Source organism: Nanorana parkeri, unplaced genomic scaffold (assembly GCF_000935625.1).
Source record: "Nanorana parkeri isolate BGI_ZX_2015 unplaced genomic scaffold, ASM93562v1 scaffold408, whole genome shotgun sequence".
NCBI lineage: Eukaryota > Metazoa > Chordata > Amphibia > Anura > Dicroglossidae > Nanorana > Nanorana parkeri.
Window position 1 is genome coordinate 170082 of NW_017306676.1, and position 27462 is coordinate 197543.

General features: G+C 40.8%; 1 protein-coding gene across 1 annotated transcript in view; it reads right to left on the reverse strand.

The window, feature by feature from the left end:
- NUP153 (nucleoporin 153) overlaps window positions 1-27462 on the reverse strand; it is a 69952-nt gene that overhangs the window by 21851 nt on the left and 20639 nt on the right. The window contains exons 2-16 of the mRNA XM_018559625.1: window positions 22739-22961; window positions 20103-20324; window positions 17941-18080; window positions 16246-16347; window positions 14954-15067; window positions 13586-13627; window positions 13043-13090; window positions 11521-11667; window positions 10949-10992; window positions 10425-10549; window positions 10197-10333; window positions 8876-8962; window positions 5592-5670; window positions 4761-4892; window positions 1293-1883 (exon numbers count right to left, since the gene is read on the reverse strand). Coding sequence (XP_018415127.1) covers window positions 1293-1883; window positions 4761-4892; window positions 5592-5670; window positions 8876-8962; window positions 10197-10333; window positions 10425-10549; window positions 10949-10992; window positions 11521-11667; window positions 13043-13090; window positions 13586-13627; window positions 14954-15067; window positions 16246-16347; window positions 17941-18080; window positions 20103-20324; window positions 22739-22961 — 2233 coding nt within the window. The remainder of the gene's footprint in view (window positions 1-1292; window positions 1884-4760; window positions 4893-5591; window positions 5671-8875; window positions 8963-10196; window positions 10334-10424; window positions 10550-10948; window positions 10993-11520; window positions 11668-13042; window positions 13091-13585; window positions 13628-14953; window positions 15068-16245; window positions 16348-17940; window positions 18081-20102; window positions 20325-22738; window positions 22962-27462) is intronic.

A 27462-nucleotide genomic window follows, 5' to 3' on the forward strand; every position in this document is an offset into this window, starting at 1 on the left:
GGAGATACGGTCGCACGTCTTAGTTCACACTGCTCGATTCTCGTATGATCGCGTGATTTCGCCCGATTCTCGTACGAGAATCGAGCAGTGTATGGGCACCTTTACAATTATCTGCAGATTTTCTGTGGTCAGATGGAAAAGGTGCAACAGATTCCTCCATCTACACTTTTTCCATCTGACCACAGAAAATCTGCAGATAATTGTAAGGTGTATGGGCACCTTTAGGAGCAGACCAGCTGCAACAAACATTTTTTTCTTCAGAACTGAAATAATTCCTTATATTGCACACAAAAAAACTAAAAATATTGGCTATACATACACTTTAAAGTTAAGCTGCTGCCAGGTTATGGACACACAATTTACATATTCCAAAAGAAGAAATAAAAGCAGAATCTGGGATTCTGGATAGAAATCTGTTACAGGCCTAAATCCTGGCAAATAAGCAATAATATCAATCGAGAACTTCCTGTGAGGGAATGATAACATCACTTCCCTCAAATGGCAGCACTGCCCTTAATCACTTCATATTACTGTAGAAGATAAGGCATGATGGCACATAGATAATGCAAATAAATTAAAGTACACATGCACAATATTGAGCTTTACATTTCAGAGTATTTTCATGCTGTAAACGGGCTTTAAGACTTCCCTGCCCCCGCCCCAAGTCACCATAACCTCTCCTCTCATTTCAGCATAAGCAGTGATCAAAAGCAGGCTAGGTGAGTATAAAGGTGCCCATACACTGCTCGATTCTTGTACGAGAATCGGGCGAAATCCCGCGATCGTACGAGAATCGAGCAGTGTGAACGAAGACGTGCGACCGTTTCTACTGTACGGTCGCACGTCTTTTGTCGGCGGGTTTCTAGCCTGCTCGTGCGATAGCTGCGGAACGGGCCGGTGTGCGCACGCGCACACTGCCCGTTCTGCATTGCGGTCATCAGAAGCCCGCCCCTCAGCAGGGCGGGCTTTCAATGATCGCAAGTACGATCTGCCCGTCCAAGGTGGGCAGATCGTACGAGCTTTCAATAAGCATACGACCATCGCAAGACAAAAAAGTCTTGCGATGGTCGTAAGGTGTATGGGCACCTTTAGAGACGACACTGTCACTCCACATGGGCAATCGGCCCGCGGCAACTCGCCTTGCACTGCTACTTCTGTCCCAGAGCACAGAATGCGCCAAATTACCTCATAAAAAAGGCACTTCAGTGCTTCTGCTGTGAACAGGACAATTGGACTTCTGCAATACATTAACAGTTCACATTAACCAGCATTTAGACATTAAATTGACGTACCTGGCTTGGGAGATGTGCAGGCCACACAGCTGCTATCTTCTGCTTTATTCTGCACACAACACACTGTACACTCCCATGATCCTATAGGCTTTCTGGCCAGTTCCTCAAATTTAAGACTTGGTGATAAAGTAAGGCCATTGTCAGGTGGTGCAACAAGCATATCCGGCTTTGTTGTAGGAAGAACAAGTAAGGGATCTTTGGCCCCAGTTCCAGGTTTTGGAGATGCACAAGCCACACATTTTGATGACTCGGATTTGTTCTGTACTAAACATGTATCACAATCCCAAGTCCCAGGGGCAGCTTTAAACATGTCCCCAAATCCTTGTACACATTTCAAAGGGGATGTGTTTTTAAAAGCTGTGGTTGGTGCCAAAGTAGTAGGCTGCTTTGTGACCTCCGTAGCTTGGTCTTTCACAGTACTGCAACATACGCATTTACTGTCCGAAGCCTTGTTCTCAACCAAGCAGCAATCACAATACCATATTCCCAAGGCCTGTTTGCTGCTCTGCCCAAACATCAAAGGCTTAGGACTGGAAACTGCACTTTTAGCAGGAGTTGTTCTGGTTTGTTGGGAACTTGTAGACTGGAAACCTATTGAAGGACAAATTAAATGTATTGGCATAAAATCAGCATAGGTTTTAGGATAAAGTTGAGTGGGGAAAAAATATATAAAAATGTAAGGGATTTGTAGAAAAACTATGATCAAGTAAAAAAAAAAGCATTTTACAGGCCAACTGCCTTTAGAACATGTTGTAAATATTTTTTATGTAAACAAAAATGTAAATGCCTATTTTAGAAAGTTTGCACAAAATGAAGAAAACAAAAACGTGGGTATCAAAAAGGTCAAGTCCTCAATATAACAGCCACTGCTGTTTGTCACAATATAAGATAACCTAGACCCCATCACCACTTACAGTGGAATTTCATAATACAATGCTGTTAGGCCAGCTAAATACACAAACACACACACACGTTTATCTTAAAGGATTTGTAATTCTGTACTGCCAGCGTGTGATCCAGGTACCCAAAATACAAATCATAGGTTGATGGCCTTAATTTTCTCAACAGTAAAGCAATGCAGCCTGGTCACTGATCAAACACCAGCCTGCAACTAGTGCAACAATGATAGGCAAATCACTAGGACAATGTCATCATACTGAGCAGCATATAAGAGTTAGACCGATACTAAGCAAAGCCATAGAGCCTCCCTAACTTGCAGTGATGTACTGGCACATCTTGCTATGCTGGTGATTACAGGAAGTTCATATAAAAAGGACATATGCAGGTACTTATGCTGAATGAATGTAAAACACATTTTAAAAGGAGAACCATAATTGTTTTAGTTAATTGGATTTTATTTATTGCATTTTATTTTTTGAAACATTTGCAAAGTTGAAATTTGTTTTTCAATGTTTAATTTACAAACTCTTTACAGGGTGCATGCATACACTGCATGCTGGCCTTTGAAGTAAGAAAGCTCAACACTGCCTGTATGCTTTTTCACTGTTAGCACAGTCTGTACGACAATGGCATCTACTAGAAGAAAGAGGTACGTTACCCCTCTGACTTGTTGAGGTGCATTTTGTTCCTCGTAAAATTCCTGCAAGTGGTAGATAAATATAAAAGATTCCTTATGCACTTTGCTGTGATTATAATAAAATGTTTTACATTTAATAACCAACCTAAAACAAAACTGAAAACCCACTCCCTTCCATTAGTTCATAACTACATTAAAAATTGTGTGCCTAAACAGTCAGCTTTACTGCAAATTGACTACTACAGACTTATTTCATACAGCTGTGTTTTCCTTCTAAACCAACAGTAATGTCATAAATGGCATTCGTGGGCGAAAGCAATGTGTAGAGAACTAGATGTTCTTTTGATCCAACAATGAGAGCTGAAGGCAGGCTAAATAAAGAAATACATGTGTTATAAAAAGGCTTGCGTTTAATATTCAGCTTGGCCTTAGAAAATATTTCTCCCAATCAAAAGAGATGCCAAGAGGTCTCTGCTTAACAAAGCTAAATAAATGATGTACCCCAAAAGGTATAGCAACGCAAGGGTTAGCCTTTAAAGATGTTCTCAGCTAGTGGCATTTGTATTCCAGGGGTTACATCTAACAGGATAGGAAGGTACTAGTGTTTGTTAAAGTAACGTTCCATAGAGTAGTGGCTGTCTGCCACAGTTCTGGGAGGAAGGGGGAAGAATGCCTTACATTTGAACCCTGGCCCATTGCAAAGGCAATATTTTAATCTTGCCTAACAATGGGAAATTACCGTGTCAATTTTACTGCTCACCTTCCAAGACAAAAGCAAATATCAATGATTATTGAAAGCATGGGCTAAATAACACCCTGAAGCCACCTGTATGGCTATGCCATTATTCATTTTGTAAAAGACTATAAGAAACAAAAACAAAAAAACAGTAGTTCCCATATGCGAGTTGAAGGGCAAGTTGCATTTTAGAAGTTGCTTTCGTTTACATGCCTAACCGCTGTGCGATTTAAAAAAAAAAAAAAAAAAAAAAAAAGCATTAACTGATCTGGTGTAAAGAAATTGAAACGCACTAAATCAAATTTAGAGTGGGCCTAAACTTAGAACGTGCTATGTTACAGGGAACGTTTGCGTTACCAGTACCCTAAAAAAAATACACCTCATCTGCAAATTCCTCCTGAAAAAATAGCAGTGCACTTCCTGGTATCTGATGGTGCCTTTGCCCTCCTGTGTCTACAGCTTCATAGCTGTATAACTGGAGTGAGATCTTAGGCACTGCTGCTTGCTGGTCTCAGGAAAATGGAGTAAGATTTGGCACTACTGTACTGCTCCCTGCTTTTGCTGGAGAGTCTGACATGAGGAGGCAAAACCCTGTTAACTATCAAGATAGCCACCTCAATACAGGCACAGTGCAGAACAAGGCATGGTAAGTCAGTAAGGAGGAAAGATCAGCTGCAGAAAGACCACAAGCAATACTGCTGACTAGTTATTTGCCCTCCACCTGCCTTAAAGCACGGCTACCCGAGTTCAGCTCCTGACTAGAAGTTGAAATAAAATGTGAGATGCATTAAGCAGGAAAGATAAAAAGGGAGGAGACATTTGGTTTGGAGTGGGAAGGAAAGCACTAGAACTCCACTACCCAAATAATGCATTGGCCATGGAAATCTCTTCTGACAAAGTCCGTTTAGGTTAAGTAAACTACCGCTGAATGGGTATACGGAAGTTTGCTTTTGCTAGTGCTTGGCACAGGTTACATGTTATTCTGAGTGTGTATGTAGATGACAGTTCTATTTGTTGCTGTACAGTTTTATTACTGATCATAACACCTTTTCTTTTGGAAAAAGAAAAGAAAAAAAAACTGCAAACATTAGATACCTTCTCTAGCCCTAGATGCCTGTGACCCACCATAGAAATACAAATATGCAGATTCTAAAAGAACTACTTCTCCATCCTCACAAACATCGGATTTGCTTACCTGGGCTCCGCAGAATATCCAGCACACTTCCTTCTTTTAATGATTGTGCTGGTTTACAGACTACTTCTTCCTCAGCCTTCTTTGCACTGCTACTATTCATCAATATGGGTGCTTTCACTTTTAATGTAATTTCTGAAAAAGCAAGACCAAATAAAAAAAAGATTTTGAATATATATTTAAACATACATGTAAGCACATTTTGCAACCTCCGTCCATCCTGATTTTACAAAGAAACATTTTAGGAACCAAACGGATGACAAATTTGTAGCCAAAAAATGTAGGCTGTGAAAATACTACGGTGTCCTCACTGAAAATTTTCAACGCAGTCACAGGCTGAAGCAAGCACTGGGCAAAAACATTCTGCCTGGAGATGGGCTTTGGCAGCTAAAAAAGGCATACCAGGCCCAGTTAAAACACACAATAGTTTCTTCTTTTCAAAGAACAGGCTAGACTTCAAACCTGTCTGTTTATCGTAATTACATAAGGGATAAGGCTATTAGTAGTTTACTGAAGAATGGTAAAATTGGGTACGATTCCAGCTCAACTACCAGGAAGTTAGGACAATGCATTTCTGGCAACAGGTATCTGTACTTGCTGAAACGCTCCTGAAAATAGAAAAAAAAAAAACATCTTACGCAGCCACCACATCTAAGGATTGGTAAACTGCAATATGCTACATCTTTATTTTTGGGTTTAATTATTATTTAACCAATCTGAACGTAGATTGCCTGTGCATTGACTTTAATTTCCGATCGCAGCTCTAAAGGAGGAAGAAGGTCATTTGCATCCAGCAAAAAAATAAAACAGCCATACATTTCTTGATATGCTTACCAGTATTGTTCAGCATGGATTTTGTATTTTCATGTGGTAAAGTGGTCTTTAAAGCTGGCGCTCTAAAGGTAAAACCCACCTATGAACCAAAAACAGTATTAAAATGGGACATAAAATATGAAACTTTGACTGACAGTGTTGTCAAGAGGGTCAAGATTAGCAGTGTTTTAATTAAAGTTACATTAAAGTCAAAAGGATTTTAAGCTATTTCAAATGCTGATGAAATCCCTTACAATGAATGCTGCTCCTTGATGTTTAAAAGTTTGTTTCCTGCAAAATGAGCTAGTCCCCTGATCACTGGTCCTGGTATTCTGTTTTAGAGTGACTCCTTTCTCAAACAGAGTGCTATACAGTAGGGCTGTAACCAACTAATCGATAATCATCGCCCTCAACGTTTCTCGTTATCGATTAGTTTGTGTGGAACCCATAGTTCTCTACTCCGAGCTGGGGTTTCATCTGCTCTGTGTCCCCTCCGAACCCCACTGCGCCCATCGGGGATCGGAGGGGACACAGACCCCTGCAGCTGGTGCCCAGCAGTAAGGAGAGCTGCCCCAACCGCCCCCCCCCATCAGCTGCATGCCGAAGTCTGTGTCCCCTCCAATCCGCGCTGATATCCCCCTGACTGTAATGTTTAAATATTTGCTGTTCGCTCCCTGTAATATTCAAACATCGCAGTGATCAGTACTGATCACTATGATGTTTGTAAATAATTGTGCAGAATCAGAGTTGGATGGTTCCTGGACTGTGGAGTCTAAGTCTGGAAGCAGAGTATTTGGAAGCTTTTCTTGAGGAAGAAAAACTTTGGTTTGAGACATGTCTAGGAGATGAACCTGATACTTCAAGCGATGAGTCTGTTCCAAAACTGATTTCTGAAGGTTCAGGATTCAAGTGAACCTAAGATCTGGACTGTCCACATTACACTGAGGGTCAGAGTCTGAATTGACTGTTCCCTCAATAGGTGGTCATCTAGGTGGTGGTCACAACGGGAATACCCTTTAAGCATAGCTAGGCTATGCTCAAGCATCGGGCTAGGCATCGGAGCATTTGGGCGTGTAAGAGTACTCGCCCAAATACTCGGCATCGATAGTAGTATCAGTACATCCCTAATTTTAAAATAAATGTAAGCATAACATAGCATAATGAGTTACAATTCTGTAGGGCAGTACTGTGGGGTATGCATTATATAAAAACACTAGTATATGGCAGGACAGTGGAGGAAAGTACAATTAATGCAGAGTGCAGCGCAGCATCGTAGGGCAACATACAGTGTAGGGCAGTAAAGCATTGAGAGATAGCTTTCTTTTGATTAAATTGCTGGGTTTACTTGTTTTTACTATAAAAAAAGGGGGGGGGGACTTTTGCCACAATTTTTTTGGGGAATGAATAAGCATGCTGGTATTTCGAGCGTTGGAAATGAGTGCACTGGATACCTTATTGTACTGGTCATACGGTAGTGAAGGGATTAATGAGCAGATCATACACAGTGGCAAGATGAAAATGGAGGGGTTAATGTGCAGGATAAGGGTGGGGAAGAGTTAGTATATAGGTCACAGAGAGAAAGGTTGGGGATAAGATGTGTAGGAGAGGAAGAGGTGTGTGTGTGTGTGTGTGTGTGTGTGTGTGTGTGAAAATATCTCACTGTGGAAATGAATGAATCATAGCAAATCACAAGTTAACAAGCCAGCAGAATGGGCACACAGCGATTAGCGGGTGGATTGACCACCCGCAGGTAACAGTCCCCTCATTCATTCCTGTAGCTAAACTGGCATTAAACAAGGTTACACTTCAAAACTGTATCAAAGGTATCACTTATCAATTGCACAGTACTTCAAATATGTTTTTTTAAAGCGGTCTCTCTCTAAATATCTGCATCTCTATCTAAATATCTGTATCTAGCTCTTATCAAAGAAGTCTATAGTACTATAACAGCCATTGCCTTTATTAATTTTATTGATCTATTAGTTCATTTTAAATTTCTTCTTGAGCCTTATTTAAGCAGTATTTTAATCCAATTTTTTATTTTATGCATGTAGCATATCAATTTAATAATCCATTCGGATCAAAATGCATTTATTTTGGTGTGTATGTTGTGATTGGGAATCAATTTTTTTTTCATCAATATAATTTTTGGGCCAACACACATTTCTTAATCAACATTGTGCCAAAAATGACAGCGGATCCATTTTGCCCCACGAGCGGCTAAAGGTAGGGAATACTGTGCATGACCACACGCTTGAAGGCAATCAACTCAGAAATGCACTGCAATTTTTACGGACTTTGAAGTTGGAGGTGAAAGGACACAACCTCTCAACAGCGGGACGCCACAAAGTTACAGTGGGTCCAGCTCCTGATGTCGATCCCAGCATGGTAAGCAGGTCTCCCCATGGTACAGAAGTTTGCTTCTTTGGGGCACAGGTAAATGGATTCAAATCTTACATACTTTTGAGTGCACTTTATATACACCTTTATTTACATGTTCGTTTAGGTTTCATTAATGATGGCGGCGGCTGTTCCAGCCACTTTTTGGAGCTGCAAGACCTGTGTTGTATTTTATTTTCAACTGAAGTGGATTTCCATCACATATATTTGAACTGCAAGTTATGGTTTTACTGCTTTTACAGTTTTATTTGAGACATTTGCACATACAATGATTTTCTGATGCTTCTGTACTACAACATGCTCCAATGCATTAAACCACCATTATAGCACATTTCACAGATGTAACTAACATCATTAAGCAAAACAGCTAACCTTTGTATGACAGGCATTCATATTTGTCATTGTTGTCCTTTATTAAAATCACACAAAATTGTTACCAGCATGCAAACAGCTTTCCAGTAGAAACTGTTCTGTCCTATATGGTTGGTTCACATCTTTGCATTGTGGTTCTGTGTGTTTGTAAAGGGAAAACAGAAAGGCCCATTCAAATCTATTAATGTATGTTCCTTGCCTCTCTAGATATTTGCCCGATAGTTCTGACCTACATAAGTGTACTTTAAATGAATTCTTATTTATTGGTTCCTTAGCAAGATGAGCAGCCTTGCTGATTCACTGTAAAACACTGGAGATGGCTTGTTGAAAGTCTATGGTGACGCAGACATTCACATAACAGACATTCCAGGGAACTCCCAAGGCTCTGTTTGTTAGGACCTTCTTTTACAGTGCAGTTACTCTATTCAGGCTTGCCAACACCAGCGGCGTTGGGTAGCAAGTCCCAACACATAAACAAGGCAGTTTGCCCATTTCACACAAACATGCTGAACTTATCTGGTGCTTATGCTTACTGGAGATGTAGTTGGCTCTTCACTGGGGCGGATAGCTTTCACAACTGGCTGTGAGAAGTTAAAGCCCGTAGCATCAGTAGAAGTGGTAAACTATATATATATATAAAAAAAAGAAAGAGCAGAGAAACATTACAATTATGATTGCAGTTATGATCAAAACTAATTTAAAAGCCATGCCATTCACTTTGATTTCATTTTAATAAAACACTTATTAAATATGGGATACGTCACAAAAAACAAAAACGTAGTATTGCAGTGTGCAATGATACCTTTCTTATTGGACTAACAAAATATATAAAAGACAAGCTTTCCAAAGTGAACCTCTCTTCTTCAGGTCAGAAGCAATACTGATCAACATGACAGTTTGTCAGTTAAGGCAAGAGAAAGCGGTTAGAGGGGGGGTGTCATAAATGTTGGACCTGGGAGTAAAGAAAGCAGCCTCGGCTCCAGAAAAAGACTGCATGCTCGATCACATGCTGTGTGCCTTGCGGGAGGGACACCGGGGCATGCCCAAATCCAAGTAGTCAAACCCCATAGAGTAATATGTAGTAATAAGCCCCAGTGGTATCCACCAGCTGTATTACAGGTTTTGATAATTGTTTTACAGGACTGTTAGATGTGCCCAAAGAATGCTCTCCTCTCTACCAAAGAGGGTTTGCATGACCATATAAGCTTATTTACAAAACAAAAGGCAGAATTACTGACTGACTTTTCAGCAATGTTCACCTTCTCGCTTGCCTTACAGTAACACTAAACATAGGAGTTAACACTTAAAAATGCATTCAAGTAGCTTGACTATTACCTAAAATGTATCTTATTTGTGAATCATTCAGCTCTAGACCCTCAAATCTCTGAATTGGTGCTGACACTGTCCTTCCCTCTGGAGGGTGGCTACTTTTGTTCCCCATGGTCCGTGTGTGTGTGTTGTAAAGTAGTTATTCACTCCATGCTCGCTCCCATGATGGACTATAACTTCAATACAAATAAGTAAATTAAACATGAGATTGTAGTCCATAACAGAAGCGAGCTTGGAGTGATTACTACTTTATAAACACAGGGGCCATGGGGAACAAAAGTAGCCACCCGCCAGAAGGAAGGACAGTGTCGGCACATATTCAGAGATGATTTGACGATCTTCAGCAGAGTGATACACAAATAAGATACATTTTTATTAATAGTTAAAGGTACTTTAAAGTAATTTTAAGATTTTACTCCTGCGTTTAGTATCACTTTAAAGAAGTTGAAGGCTTATATTTCTCAAGTCAAAGAAAAAATGACAAATTTTAATACATCTTAGCAATCCCCAGTTTTCACCAGAGTGGCTATTTACCTTAGTAGAAACTGGTTGTCTCACAGGAAGTGGTGAAGTCTTCTGTTCCATGTTTAAACTAAATTTTGGAAGTGCAGTCATACTTATTGGCAAGGGTACTGCAGGTAGAATGGGAACCTCTACCTCCTGTAAAGTGGAGAGAATTGTCAAAGTATTGCTTCACAGTCAGTTACCTAAAAACCATACAAGAAAAAGGAAGGTGAGAGGGTGAAAACATTACCTCGGATGGCTTTGTTGACCCACGCTCCCTCATCATTTTGCCTCCACCTCTTCCTGAAGCAAAGCCATTTGATGCAGGGGTACTGAAGGTGGGGTAGGATAAGCTGTTTGAAAGAATTACAAAACTTAAAGATCAGAAATTACAACCATGCAAAACTACATTTATATATTATACAGGATTCATATAGCGCCAACAGTTTGTGCAGCGCTTTACAATATAAGGAAGACATTAGAATCACAATACAATTCAAAACAAGATGGTAAGGAGGGCTTACAATCTAAAATATTCCCATTTACAATTGACTTATGAGCAGAAAGATTTGCCAGGATAATGACACGCAGCATTCAAAACACAACACTAAGTGATAAAGCACTGTAAATATTTACAATCAAAAATTAGGAATCCATGCCGACAGCTTTATGGTCAACCCATAAGTGCAGCTTAAAGAGAAATCGCATTACAGAAGAAATGTCACTCAAACAGGTTAGATGAGAAAACAACATGAGCTTAACAGGATACCAACCTAGTTTGCTGAAGTGGGGTAGCAGGTTCATAATTCCCTTTAGCCTATTCAAAAAAACAAAAAAAACGCAATGAATAATAGACAGACAGACACACTCTAAGCCTGTCACAACCTAGGCAAGCCCCATAATGTGTCTACTTTTTATTATGCATTGTTTCTCCATTGGCAGGATGTGCTGGCAATATCCAGAACTTCAATGTATGCTGTCATTGCCAAAATATTTTTCTGAAAATGATAGCTACGTGACAGCAATGTTGATTGTTTAGCTTCCATACTTTGAGTTAATGATGCAGAACAAGTATGGTCATCAGAAAATCTGACTGCCACTTCTGACTGGGCAGTGACTTCAGGTATTGACACCAGAGATTGCTAGGTGACTAGAAATATCAGTAATAGAAGTAGAACATTCTCTTTGTTTCATGTGGTGGAATAGAGTGGAGGAACAGCAAATGGAAGGAGAGGATAAGCAGGGGGCAGGCATTTAAGGGAACCTGATGCTTTGCCCTGCAGGGGCAGACCACAGGCGCACACCTTAAACACCACAAACTCAAGTCTGTGAATAGGTAACTTACTTTGTGCTTATCAGAACTTTGAGTTCTGCAACTGCTTGCATTGCTCAGCGTGGATGAAAGGGAAGGTCTTATTTTCCTCAGGCTAGAGGGTACAGAAATAGACTGTGGTGTAACCAGCTTCTGTACTGGGGGAAGTGATGAATCCACCTAGGGTATAGAAAAGATGAGGTTTTACATAATGACATTTGCTGCAATAAGAAAACAAGCATGCAAATAGAGTAAAATGGAACCAATCTGATTTAGGAGGGTGTGGCACACAGAAAGCAGATTTTAGTTTGTTTCACAGTGTAGATTACATGTCTGGAAGTTACCGTATATACTCGAGTATAAGCCGTCCCGAATATAAGCCGAGGTACCTAATTTTAGCAAAAAAAACTGGGAAAAAGTATTGACCCGAATAATATAGAAAAACCACTACTGCTTAAGTCCTGCATAAAACTAGTCTAAAAAGTAGTTCAAAATCAATATAAAACAGAGCCAATAGGGAGCAAATAGAGCTGACAACGTAACAAGATTCAGTTTTCTATAAAGAAAAAAAAAACTCCCAAGAGCCATGAGCACAGGGTCCACTTTTGCCCAAGTTCGAACATCAGACCCAATGGTCTCCATAATGTTAACTGTTGCTGAACCGAGCTAGGCATAGCATCATTCAAAAAGAGCTTTACAATCAGAAAGAATATGCTGCAGTATGTAAAAATGGTGCAATTATTAATATTTTAGGAATGTAAACCTGCATTGAGACATGAGGAGACTAAAACTAAACACATACAGTATATAACAACAAGTGTCCCAAGTACGTTGCACAAGCTCTCAGATCAGCCTTATATAAGACAATGTTTCCCTTTCACCCAGCGACATCTGGAAACACATGCTGCACAGGGCAAGCTTTAGGTCACGCATCAACTACCATGTGTTATGAAGGACAAAATGAACACATTTAGAGCCTTCACAATTTACTGGCTACAAGTTATAAACACAAAGGCCCGAAGCACATGGGCAATATGTCATATTCTTCTACAAGTGGATTCAATTCAGCGAGCATTTCAAGATTCTTGAAGCAGCAGCAACAACAGCAGATGTCTCCAACAAAGTCTGAAGCAGGGAACAAGGGGGAAGCCACCGAGTTATATTCTGTATTAAAAATATTCACAACAGTCTGGATGATGTCAAAAGGAAAACTCACATAATACAATTTTCTTGATGTTGCAAGTTTACGTGCCTCTGGTTAAAACATCTTAGTAACTGGTCTATGAAAATATGATTGCATGAGTTCTTTGTTAAAAACGAACTACAGGCAAATGGCTAAATACAGACAAAATAAATATACAGGAACTTTACCTGCAAAAAAAGATTTTTTATATGTCCATCCAGTTGTGAGATTTACACAGCTCTACAACAAAGCACTGTCTAGCTTTCTAACCTAATTTTTCTCCGTTAAGTAACACTTAAATGTTTGCATTTGAGTGTGGATATTTGACCAACCTCCCCAGATTTTTAAATTCAACAAGTAATGCACTCATACCTTCTTTCTTTTAGATGAACTTTCTCCTGAGAAACTTCTCTCTGCTGCCTGTAAAACAAGACCAAAATTAAAGCATCTACTGCTGTAATTATTTTGGGTAGTTGTTAAGAATTAAAACCCCGTCAGGCTTGAGGGCTAGTTCACACCAGCCCCAGTGCGTTTCGGCACGATTCGGGGGCCGGAAGGCACTGGATCGCATTCCGGTCAGTTCGCTGTGTTCTGGGCCAGGAGAAGGCATGGCAGTGCACAGTCTGACGTTGGGGCGTATCTGCTGGGATGTCCACTCCTGGGGAAAACTGAATCTTGGATGTTTTCCACTTGTGAATACAGTGGTACCATAAAAATTGATGCACTTGTCAAAAAATGGTGCTGCCTTTATTTAAGCTTAAACCTCCGTGACTGCTAAGTGTCCAAGGAGTTAATTTGATCACAGTATTCTGAATTGGCCACATAGAAGGTAAAATACTAATAGTAAGTGGTAATATTGGTATACAGTCAGGATAAAGCAAGAAAAATTGTCACCACACCAATAAATGTACTCACCGATGGCGAAACAAAAGGAACGGAAGGTATTCTCTTAGCATCCTGCAATGAGAAAAATGAAAAATTGTTAATTACCTTTTACTTTGCATCGCTCTCAATTCTACCTCCAACTCCAATTAACCCTTGTGGCACACATCTATTAAAAATCTGACCAATGGATAGACCCAAATATCAAGGAAAACACCCTATGAAATAGATGCTCCTTGGGTTGTGGTTGATCAAGTTACAATCTTTCGCATTTACGATGGCTTCTACTGTACAGTAAACTCCTAGTTATTCGGCACCCACTGGGAACAGTAAGTGCAGGATAATTGTAGTATCTGGTTGCTTGAAAGTGAATAGTAACTCTCAAGCAACCATCCATGAAGCACCCCATTTCCCCACCGGCATACTTCTGCAGCGACAGATGAATGGAAGAAGCCAGGAGCAATAGCCAGACTGCTATTGGCCATTTCAAATTGCACCCGCCCACTGAATACAGGAGCAGACCCAAGAACTTTCTCTCTCAGGTCCACTCCTCCTCTTAGTAGGCAGAGTTTCAATAGTGAGCCTGCTATTGCAATTTGAAATAGCCAATAGCAATCTGGGTATTGCTCCCCCTTGTGAACTTTCTGCTGCCAACCGTGGCAGTACATTATACGCCACTGTTTACGAAACGTTCACCTTAGATGGGTTTATCAGAACGTAACCACATCGTAGACAGCGCAGTCTCTGTATTTCAGAGCACAAAATGTTTATGATACTTTTAATTAGGGATGCACCGATACCGGTTTTTCAATATCGAGTGCCGATCTTTATATTTCCATATTCGGAGCCGGCTTTCCAGGCAAACAGGAATTACCCACAGCCCAGCTTCTTGACTGGTCAGGAAGCTGGTTCCATGTTCCCTCGTGTCACTGCCAGCGAGAGAAAATCTACCTCTGACCGGTAGTTCTGGTATCGGGGAGGGTATCTGAGCATTTGGGAGAGTACTCAGTATCTGCACCTATACTAGTAGTTGAGCATCCCTACTTTTAATGAAAACAATAGTTATGATCCACCTTTTTACATACTGCACAACCTCATGTTTGAATACCTGTTTAAACACAACGTATATTGTTCTACCATATAAAAAAATAAAATCTAAAAGTGTGTAGTTAAAAAAAAAATATATATAGGGCTCGAAAAATCCACTCGTCTGCGACGAGCAGACTTTAATCACTGATAACACTAAACTGATCAGTAAAAGTGTTTTAATCGTCACCTATGGGCATTTTTTCACGATTTTTTGCGGGCGCAATTTAAGGCTTGACATGTTTGGTGAGAGACACTATCAAATTTTTCAAGCCCTGTGTATGTATGTATATATAAATGAATGAGGATACTCACCGCCAATGGACTTGACATTTTCTCTAAAGATTGCAGGATGCGGCGCGCAGCTAGACTTGTTACACCATATGTAGCATGTGCAGGTTTTGCTACAACTTGTTTTTTCACTGGTACCTACAAAAAAAAGTTTAAATTAGAAAACGCGCGTGTGAATACTGGGTGACTTTTTTATGTGACCATAATTTCAGTGTAAAACTATCTACAGGCAAAAAAGACATTTTGCCCAGTTTCAGTTACCCCAACCTTGTACAGTAATCTAACAGATATCCGCCACCCATAGGGATCTGTAGATGCCAGATAACTGTAGTTTCTGGTTGCTTGAGAGTTAATAGTAACTCTCAGGTCTGCCCCTCTGCTCAGTGGGCGGATGCAATCGCCAGCTTTCTATTGCAATTTGAAAAAGCCAATAGCAGGCTGGCTAGTGAAACCCGCCCACTGAGCAGAGGAGCGGACCCAAGAGAGAACATTATCTCAGGTCCACCGCTCTGCTCAGTGGGCGGGTTTCAGTAGCCAGCATACTATTGCAATTTGAAATGGCCAACAGGCTGGCTATTGTTTCCCGTTGCTTACATTCTGCTGCTGACCGCGGAATCTAGCCACTGGCCAGCAGCAAGATGTAAACAAAGAATTTAGTTAGCAACTATTTGTTAGCAGCAAGCCACCGGCCAAAAAAAAAAAAAGGGGGGGGGGGTTTTGCCCCAAATGTACTCTATTTTTTTTACCGATTGCTTGAATGCCGGATAGTGGGGAGTTTACTGGATTTGTATTAGACCTGCCAAAGCTATACTTAAAAATGAGACCGCATACAAGCAAAAAAGGCAAGCCTATAGCATAAATAAATATTTTTCCCTTACAGTTATGTTACTGGATAGCTTCCGAATATTTGTAAACAACTGTAATGTGCAGGTCTGTCCTTAAGCAGGGCTAGACATACCTGTAGTTATTCTGAAATACTGCGAATATGATACACAAACACACACAACGTTCCAGAATACAGCTCAGCTTTAAAATGAGTTCTAGCATGCTAGCACATTAACAAGCAGACGACAGGTGTTCAGTGATATCATGTCATGCTGAATCACTTGGTAAACTAAAAACTAGCACAAGACACTTAGTACAGCATTTAATATTGCCACATAAAAAGGTGCCTATAATTCTACAAGTACCTCCCTGTTTACACCAATTCTTAGACTTTGTGATGGGGACATGGCAGGGATGATCTGGCTGCAGAAAGGACATGAAGTGTATGATGTCAACTCCAAAAAAGCCAGCAAAGCAAATAAGAAATTTACCCGGTATGGAGTGCTTCGGACCCTGGATTGACAAGCTGCAGATGCACCTCCGTAGGTTGTCTTGCCTGGGTAAAAGGGGGAATCCCCAAGCCGACTTGAATTCTTGTCAAGAGATTAGATGGAAAACAGGTGAATGAAATAAAAGGACAGTTTAGAAACGTTATTAAAAGATAAACAAAAATAGCAGTACTACATTAAAAAAAAAAAAAAGGGCAAATAATGAAAGGCAGCATTTCAAACATCTTAATTTGCGTTTTGCTTAGAGCCATTGCACTATGCTACTACTTTTCACTTATTTCTGTTTTAGTGAAAATAGAATTCTTAATTGAGATCTACTTTAAAATCTTTCTCCACCTTTGCACAGGTATTTTTAAAAAACATATGCCAGCAATGTGCAGCGAGTGTATATGAAGCTGGCATATGCAGATACTGTATATGAACACAGGAACTTGCATTTGTTGTGAACGTTCCTCTTCATATGCTCATGGAAATGGCCGCCTCTGTGCTGTGCAAGCAATGTGTGTATATTGCAACCGAGCTCTCTCCCCCATTCATTAGTAGTCATATTGGTAATCCCTCCTGGACAGTGTATTGTGGTGTGCAAAGGCAGAGCTGGTGTTAGTGGTCGTGTTACACAGAATCACAGGGAGGGGGGCAGCCTTTTACAAGCTGCTTTAAATCTGATCCTAGCGTCAGACTGAGTTTCCTGTGGAGAAAACACACACACACACACACACACACACACACACACACACACACACACACACACCATGAAGAAAGCCCGCAATGCAGTCATGAAAATGTACAAACTTCATCACTGCACCTCTACATTACCACAATAAATGCTAATCACTTGAAAATGTGGAAATGGACATTAAGTGTATTCCTTTATGCAGTTATTGTACATTTTGTATATATATTTTTATGCAATGGCTTACAAAAAAAAATAAAAAATTTGAAAAATTAGGTTAATTTGATATACTGGATATGAATATTAACTGGGGTGTGGAATGCCTATCGGCCGACACCTGCGTCATGCAGTTTTCTTTGTACATGTCGCTCTGCTTCGGGCAAGCAGAGCTAAACGTACAGTGGATAGGCGCTGCACGTTGTATACAAGTGATCTGATCAGATTACTTGTATCAAACGAGCAGCGATCCTGTCCGGCCCAATCTGACCTTGTGTCTAACATATAAATATATTTTTTATCCATCTACAAACCCTTCCTCTGCTGACTGTTATCACGGTTAGTACTGTTCCTAGTTATCAATTACAGAACATCTTTCCCTCTAGCGGTTAGCACTTCTGTCCTGCAGCACTAGGTGTCCCTGGTTCACATCCCAGTCAGGGCACCATCTTCAAGTGTTTGCATGGGTTTCCTCCTCCAAAGACATGCTGGAAGATTAACTGGCTCCTGTCCAAATTGGCTCTGTATGTTTGAGCGATAGCAACCTAGGATTGTATGCTCCTTGAGGGCAGGGACTTATGTGAATGTGCAGTATTTAAAGTAATAGGTTGGCACTATATAAATACATAAATATAGAATGGAGAGGAGGTAGGTACAGGTGGGATTAACCAGTTGAACATATGGGGGGTGGAGAGCCTGAGCTAAAAACAAATGCAGCCATCACATTTGAGGCCAGATACAGTAACTCCATTAAAAGGTTTTAAAATTAAAAGTAGTAAAGCACTTACGGGTAAAAATGAGGAAAAGGAAGATGGATTAAACGTAGGTTTCTTAGAATTAAAGGACGAGTTTTGTGAAACATCATGTGTCCGCTCAGCTTCAGGAGACCACAATATGGGAGCGTTCCCAGTTCTTGTAATAGCAACATCTGAGAGAAAAAAATATGTTAAGGTAATACTAAAATGTTAGCCACCAAGATTTCATTTTTGAACTTCATTCAAGAACTAATTATCTCAACAATGCAACCACAAGTCCAGTTTCAATTTTAAGGACATAGTGTACTTTCATTAACCATCTCGGTAAAAGAGCAATTTTGTAATGTTTGCACACTCGTACTACAAACTGGATTTTTGTCACGTAAAAGACAGGGAGGCTTCCTCTTTTTGCAGTGCCTAAGGCCCCATTCACACCTATGCATATTGTAACATGCGCGACCGTCGGACGTTTTTTTTACCGCGACTCGCGGTAAAAAAGTTGCGCGACCGTCGCGCGATTCCAAAGGCTACTTGGCAGTATACAAATGGAAAACGCCCTACAAAACAGACCAATACGCAGCAAAAAACGCTCCGGGACCTTTTCATGCGTGGGCCGTTTTGTAGTGCGTTCGGGACGGGCGGAAATACGGACAGGTGGGAACGATACCATTGACTACAATGCTATTTATTTTTTTGACCGTTTGTAGAGCGTTCATCGAGCGTAGGACGCGCTACAAAACGGTCAGGTGTGAATGGGGCCTAAATCAGCGAGTCTGATCTTCACTTCCTGCTAGGAAAACTGTAAAAAAAATTTGAACTCCCCCTCACTTTCTCCAGACTTTTACTTAGGGAAAGCACAGGGGCTCATTAACTGCTTGAAGACCAGGTGTTTATACCCCCTTCCTGGCCAGGCCATTTTTCAGTGTTCAGCGCTGCAGTACTTTGACTGACATTTATTACGTCACGCAACGCTGTACTGAAAATGAATTTTATACCATTTTTTGGGGACAGATAGAGCTTTCTTTTGGTGGTATTTAATCACCACTGCGGGTTTTATTTTTTACTATATTCAGGAGAAATTACTGAAAAAAAAAAGTTTTTTTTTACGTTATAAAACAACTAATATTACCCACTTTTTTGGTAAAATATAAAAGACGGGTTCACGTCGGGTAAATAGACACCAAACATGTCAAGCGTAAAAATTGCGCGCACTCGCAAGCGGGGATTTCCCGCTCGGGCGGATGTAACATGACGTGTATACGCCCAGTTACATCCAAGAAGCTCCCGGCAGGCCGTGTATACACAGCGGCTGGCCGGGAGGTAGTTAAAGGCCAAATTAACTGAATCTTTGTTTCAGCACTCTAGGAGAGGACACACACCTAAATAACAGTAAAAATGCCAGGTTTTTGAGATTATGGTGTGGGGTTAATTTTCAGGGGTTCCAGTGAAGGGAAATTTTAAGGCATCAGCATACCAAGACATTTTGGACAATTTCATGCTCCCAACTTTGTGGGAACAGTTTGGGGATGGCCTTCCTGTTCCAACATGACTGCACACCAGTGCACAAAGCAAGGTCCAAAGCCATGGATGAGCGAGTTTGGGGTGAAGGAACATGACTGGTCTGCACAGAGTCCTGACCTCAACCCGATAGAATACCTATGGGATGAATTAGAACGGAGACTGTGACCCAGGCCTTCTCGTCCAACATCAGTACCTGACCTCACAGATGCGCTTCTGGAAGAATGGTCAAACATTCCCATAGACACACTCCTAACCCTTGCAGATGCCTTCCCGGAAGAGCTGAAGCTGTTATAGCTGCAAAGGGTGAGCCAACTCAATATTGAACCCTATGGACTTACACTAGGATTACATTAAAGTTCATGTGCATGTGTGTAAAAGACATGCGTCCCAATACTTTTGGCAATATAGTATATTACTATACAAACATCTATATCAGATAGCATTGCCAATACTTTGCACAAAAACTACCAGGGCACTTGCAAGAATGCTTGTAAAACAAACTAAAAATTATTTGACATACTCGTACATAAATAGTAGTCTATGCTTAGCGATTAAGAGCTAAAAAAGACCTAGGTTTGCTAGAATGAATGGTTTGCTAGATGGTTGGCATCTTCAGGCGGACAAACTGATAACCCTCGTTAGATATTTCTGATATAGTCAGTGCAACAACTTACCTTTATCAGATGCCCGAGAAGAAAATCCACTGGTTGTGGAAATGTTGTCATCATCATGTAAAGATGCAGAGTCCTTAATTTCCTTAACTAATGAAAAGCCAGAAGTAGAAGGCTGGCAATTAAGTGCTGGAGAGTCCAAAACAATGTTTAGATTGGCCCGATGTAGTGAAGGTCTTGTTAGTACATCCGGACTATTCATCATCACCTGATTTGTGGCTGGGTCTAGAGAAATTTACAGAAAATGTAAAAAAAAAAAAAAAAAACACTTCTATATATCGCAGACATTTTTGTTTTATTTACAGTATACCATTGCATACAATTTTGAGCTTGAAATTGGTCATATTATGCAGGGAAGCATAATCCAGGTGTAAATGTCATGGTGAAAGCCAACTATGTAGGCTAAATAAACTCCCTATTTCTTAAAAAGATATCCCTCATTGACAGAAATCCAGTACTGGGCATGTAGTACAGGAACTTGTGCTGCTCCAGTTCTTACAATTACTGGCTTATCTTAGCTATTAATGCCTCAAATCTAATTCAAGGACGTTGTACTCAAGCAAAAAGTCTAAAATCACTATCGAAAGGTAGAATTCAGTGGTAGCAGGCTTGATATACTGAAGTAGAAAAATGCATCTTTAAAAACATAGCGTGTACAATGTGCTCCTAGCCGCTCCAAAGCTGGGGTACAAGTTCATGCACAAAACATTAAAGCAGAGCAAAAGATTTTTTTTAGTTCTATCCTGCTAATCTTTTATAACCGGCACTCCAGCCAGACAAACAGCTAGATCCTGCGCTGCCCGGGAAATCTAGGCAGGCTAGTCAGATGCTGATCATGCCTTTGATCTGACACAAAAGGAGCAAAAGCACACCGATTAGATCTTCTCTCTGTAAGGCCCCTTTCACACAAACTGACCTGATCAGATGCACAATGCTAGTCTGTCAGTTTACATCATATTCTCCATAAACCGACATGGAGTGCGGTCACTTGAGATTATGGGGAAAAACTGGACCAACACGGAGGTCACAGCAGTGACATTCGATTCGTACCGCTCTGATTAGGAAGGGATTTGTGCCTGATCAGCCCGTGTGAAAGGGGCCTAAGTTCACAGTGCAGTAAAGCATGATTAACTTCCAGTGCATCATGCCTTCTCCAAGTTAAGAGTGTTGCTGTGTATAAGGGACTAAGGGTCTGTTCACACGACGTCCGTTTTTTGTGCTGACCTGATCCGTACGCTCCTGCACTAAAAATGCATCCCAATGTATCCCAATGTGTTTTATGGGCTACAGTTCTCAGGTGCGCAGTCCGTTCAGGTTACATCAGAAAAAATACTGCATGTCACATTTTATCCGGTCCGGAAACGTAAAATGCGTCAAAAACGGATCACAAAGGCACTGCAGCTAACATACTGACAGCCCCACGCCAGCTTAAAAAATAAATGGTTTAAACTGGAACGCATTAAAAACGCGGCAAAAAACACATAGCACCGCGTCTGCAGATCCGCACCTGAAACTCATCTGAACAGGCCCATAAGGAGGCAGTAACAGATCAGGTCAAAAAATAAAGGCATACAAAAATGTTGCCTTTTTAGATTGCAGTGAGTGAGGAGAGTAAAAAAAACAAACAACTCAAACCAAAAATAAAGTATCGCAAGCAGTAATGATATGGTGTGCAAAGAGTATTCATTTAATCCATTCAATAATATTTCAATTTATAACTACCAAGAAAGATTTATGTAGGAGGAGCAATGCACTGCAAGGGCATAAAACATGTTCACCAACAACTGGCTTTAGAAGCCAGAAGATGGCATCTGATCAAAGCCTGCGTCTAATATTCTGAGCTCTTGGGTACATATGTTTACATGTATTGTTTTAGCAGCAGTTCTAGCTCTGACCTTGTGTCCTGAGGAGAACAATTCTTCTCACCGTTGAACAGATAAGAGATGCAGAGTAGATTTGTTAGCAGCCTTTTTTTAAAAAGTTTGAAAAAAGAAGAGGGGGGGGGGGGGAAGGAAAACATTAACAATACTGTCCAACTGTAAACTGCACATATGCATTAAAGGTTGGATATCAAATCCGTTGAGTGCACATGTACCAGAGTCACAATTTAGCTCAAAATGTAATCTGCTCAGCATTTACCACATCAGATTATTAAGCACAATATAAATTGGTTGCAGTTGGCTTCTGCACTTATAAATTTTCCTAGCAAAATTGCAGGTTGGGGTTTCATAATTAAAGTATAAAGTATGCATAACTTACAGATTCTCACAGGTTACTAACATACCAAGGGTGGGAATGTTCTAAGGACATGATCATTCAGAGAATGACTTCGAGAATTTAAGCACAACGGCTTGCGTTAAGGCCACAATAGAGGTTGAGTTAAAGCGAACATGAATCAGGGGTATAAGCAATAAAGAAATTGCAACTTACAGCCCACAATGCAGTGCTCCACATAGGAACCTGCATACTGTGTACACCACAGGTTCAGGGGGTACTGTAATACAGAAGTCATTTTGACAGGTTGGCAGTATGTGCAGTTAACCTGTGGTACCTCCCATCACAGTTATTTCAGTTTAAAAACACTAGGTAAAGCATTTATTCAAGGGTTTAGCAGTATTGTATGTGTAATACAAACTCACCAGACTGGATCTTAACAGGTTCTGGGGCAGCCCTGCCAAAAAGTGGCAGCCTCTCCTGATCTGCAAAATGGTCATTTTCTACATCATTCTGTATGTCCACATGCTCCTCGGGTTCATTTGTGTGTGGAGAAACCTCATGAGCCTCATCCACGTTGTTAAAATATTTTTGCAACCAAACTGGAACTATGCTCTTCACAGTATCCTTAACACGACCAATGATACCCTGTGAGTTGAGAGAAAGAAGGGAAAATTAAATTTTCTGTCTGAGGATATCCTTACAAAAAATATTTTCATGAAATGCAGACGGATAAGAGAACATTACAATAGTTTTATTAGGATTAATAAAGAATTCAATAAAAAGCTGGACTGCATAAGTACACTTATAAAACCTTTTTGCATGCCACTCTACGATATTTGAAAACACAACTTACAAGTGGCTAAATGTAGAAACTATTAGGGCTGCAGCTAACGATTATTTTCAAAATCGGTTAGCCGATCAAGAGCGGTTAACCAGATTAAAAAAAAATAAAAGGCTCCAGTGATTGACTACTAGTTTGTACTGAGATTGTAGTACATCACGGGAGCAAGCTTGGTGCGGTGGAAGTAAAAAAAAAAGTTTGGTGTGCAATATAGTACATTATACAGCGTCGCAATGCAGAATACCAGCAGCTATAGAGGAATACCCTGGACGGCAGAGCGGACAGCTGCAGCCAAGCCAGGTAAGACATCCCCCGAAAGACCTAGTGTCTTTTTTCGTAGAAAAAAAAATATAAGACGCTCTTATTTTCGGGGAAACACGATACTTACCTTTCGGCGAACGGTCCTTCCCGTCCACCAGTATGGGTGTACTATCTGTACCTGTTCCATGTAGTCTGAATTTCGCTCGCATATTGCAAGCACTCGCGGCCACCTGACGGCACTGACCGATGAGAAGCGCTTCTTAGCACTACTAAATACGGTTTTGGTTAAAATTATTTTATTTGTATCAGGACAAGTAGATTGTCATGAGGGACAAGTAGATTCGGTCCCCGCTTTAGTCCTTGGACAAGTAATGTTTTAAAAAATTTCCCCACCCCCGATAAATGAAGTACCCTGCTATTTTTTAAAATATGCAGCTTATGAATCAGAGTTCATTGAAGGACACAGGATCAGTAGAATTTAGAACAATGGGTTATATTCTTGTAAGCCCTCACAGGCAGCGCCCTCACCATTGTGTCTTGAATTGTATTGTAATTATAAATGTCTTCCCTATATCATAAAGCGCTGCGCAAACTGTTGACGCTATGTAAATCCATAATAATAATAATAATAATAAGGGATGCACCAATATATCGGCCGCGGAAACATATCGCCTGAAAATGGCACTTTTGGCATAATGCCGAAAGAGCCATGTTTCAGCCGATACATCGGCGCATCCCTGGTTTCTTTTCTCCCCGCTGGGCGCTGCTCTGTGTTCCAGCGGTGAGAAAAGAAAGTGACAGCCGGCCGAGCGTTGCAGGACAGGAGCGCTGTGAGCGGCTGGCGTCTCTCCTCCCACACCGCTCAGCCGCCTATCACAGTCCGGCAGAGCGGTGTGTGGGTGGAGACAGCCAGCGTATAGTAAACATACTCTGTCCTCATGTTATCAATGAACAGGAACACTCATTCCTGTTCATTGATAACAGGGGATACAGGACTGTGTGTCCTAAATCTCTTTTTCTATTTTAAAAAGGGAAACATCAGGGGTCTGTTTAGACCCCCAATATTTCACCAAAGCCCTTAAAAGCAATGTAAAAAATAGAAAATGAATATAAAAAAAATAAAATAAAAAACATTTTCGGTATCGGCATGACTTTTTTATTTCGTTTTTTTTAAATTTCCATTTCGGTGCACCTCTAATAATAATAAATAATTGGACACTGTAAAACAAAAGCTGTGACCATCCAGGTCTAACCCCTACCACGGTGCTTCAGTTTTGTGGGAAACCAGTACTAGATGTGGAGCATTAACCAGAGGGGTGGGACCTATGTCACTTGATGAACTGCAAGAGAAGGATTTTGCAGCAAGTACAAAAACCCTGTTTTCTTAATCATTAATCAAGGACGACGGGATAAGTAGAATTTAGAAACATTGGGATGTCCCCAAGCAGTCCAACTGAGGGGGAGGGCAACACAATGCCAACAGCCGATTAAAAAAAGTGTAAAAAAGAAAAAAAGCCAATTTTTGATCAAGGCCACACTGTAGATAGGGGAGCATCCATCCGAGTATTTTCTAAGATACAACTCAGTGGCCTCAGACCAGGTTTTCCCTATGTAATGGTAAAGTTTGCGTGACATGGAATTCCCAGATTTTAAGAGTGTATTATCCCTGTCCCTTAGGACCTGATCATCAACAACCATGCCATCAATGCCAGCGACTGAAACAGAGTGGTAAACTGGCCCTTGGCACAAAGCATCAAGGCAGTCTGGGAGAGCCTGTGGGATGTCTGTCAGGAGTCTGAGGAGGTCTGAGTATCAAAGCTTCATGAGCCAATTCAGGGCAATGAGAATCACTGGAATGCCTTTCATCTTGATTCCCTGTAGTAGATAGGGAAGACTTCTCAGAGGTTATCACTGCTGACAGATCCTGGAACACCTCTGGATGAAGAGACTATCTTAGCAATAATTTACTTCTTAGTAGTTGATGTATGCCACAGTCTTAGCATTACTTGACTGAATCCAGAAATCCACACTGAAATGGAAAAGCTGATCGCAAAAGTGCTCCAAAAAGGTTGATGGAAAGATGAGCTTCTATTGGCGACAAAGTCGCATGCACTATCAGGGTGTCTAGGATAGGGCTGCAACAACTAATCGACATAATCGATTATAATCGATTATTGAAAAAGTTGTCAAGATATCTAAAAAGAGGGGGGACCTAGCCAGAGAGAGGGTGGCAAGGTCAAGCGGTCATTGGTGGAACGGGACGGACTGAATTACGCGTGATTTCGTTAAAAGGTATTTATTGGTACAAAAATATCAAAAAGGAAAAAATCTATGAACACCATCAATTCACTACTAGCAGGTTAAAATTAACACACACTGTCTGCAGACTTCAAACATACTCTGGTTGGAGGGGTTAACCACATATAAGTGTATCTCAACAAAGACAGCACAGTTGGGCTAATGAATGACCATCTGGTCAGAAAGGGCATTACTCAGTAACAAAACTCGATAGTAGAAAAGTGATGTCACGAAACAAAGAGGAAAAAAAATTGTATAAAAAAATTGTGCACTTTATGACAGATCAGTTCCGAAAAGGCAGATTGATTGTCTCTCAGTATATGGGAACCCGCATTGGGCAACTGTCCGCGCTCATAGCTTCTCTATGGTACTAGTCCTCAAATCTTTGGTGCAGACAGGTTAGTTAGGAGTATTCCTGTATATTTGTTGGGAACCGGTGTTTAGAAACGAGTACAGACTCCTATACTCAATGTTGGGTCCAGTGTGATTTCTAGAGGGGTATAGGACTATTCACGTCTCACGGGGTACAACAGCCATTTTTAACGTTTGTATTTTAATGGCAGTGGTTAATCCTGATATCTGCAATTTGACGTTGTTAACGGCGATGTCACCGGAGGGTGATGTGATGTAAATTACAGGGGTTACATGTTGTAGTGCAGATGAAACAAACACTGCAGTGTATCTCAAAAAAGTTTTTCTTTACTCACGTGAGTTGTTTGATCGTGGCAGCTATGTAACTTTCTCTAGACATGATCACATCGTGTCCATATAGAAGAGAGTTCTTAGTTGTGGGCACTTCCTTGCTTCGATCTGGCAATCTTTTGGGTTTGTTCCGAGTAGGATAGTCCGCTTTTGTATTGATGAGTTTAAATCAGAGTAAAGATAAGCGTGGTTGTCCAACACGACATTCAAACAAGGTAGAGCTGCGTCTACGCGTTTTGCCCCTCCCACATTGGGGTAGTACCATAGAGAAGCTATGAGCACGGACAGTTACCCAATGCGGGTTCCCATATACTGAGAGACAATCAATCTGCCTTTCGGAACTGATCTGTTATAAAGTGCACGATTTTTTAAAACTATTTTTTCCTCTTTGTTTCGTGACATCACCTTTCTACTATCGAGTTTTGTAACTGGGTAATGCCATTTCTGACCAGATGGTCATTCATTAGCCCAACTGTGCTGTCTTTGATGATACACTTATACTACATGTGGTTAACCCCTCCAACCAGAGTATGTTTGAAGTCTGCAGACAGTGTGTGTTAATTTTGACATGCTGGTAGTGAATTGATGGTGTTCATAGATTTTTTCCTTTTGATATTTTTGTACCAATAAATACCTTTTAACTTGCCAAATTTCACACACAGAGATATGCACTTAGAAACACAATCCCACAAACACACACACACACACACAAATAGCCCCCATTCACACATGCAAGTTTAGGTGCGACTAGGGATTCCTGCGTTTTCCTGCAGCAGGAATCCCTAATATGATGTTTACAAGCGGGAGCTGTCACCCGTTCAAGTTCACAAGCAGGTTACTGCCGCTGCATGTAAACACCCACACACTGCAGGTAATTGTATGTAGAGCTGCAACAGTTAATTGATTTAGTCGATTAAAATCGACGATTGAAAACGTTGGCAACGTTTTCGATCGTCGATTCGTCGGCTATCGATTGATTTGCCTGTTCGGGGCTGTTCCGAGCTCCACATGCGGCCTGAGCCACACGTCACACGCTGCTCCCGC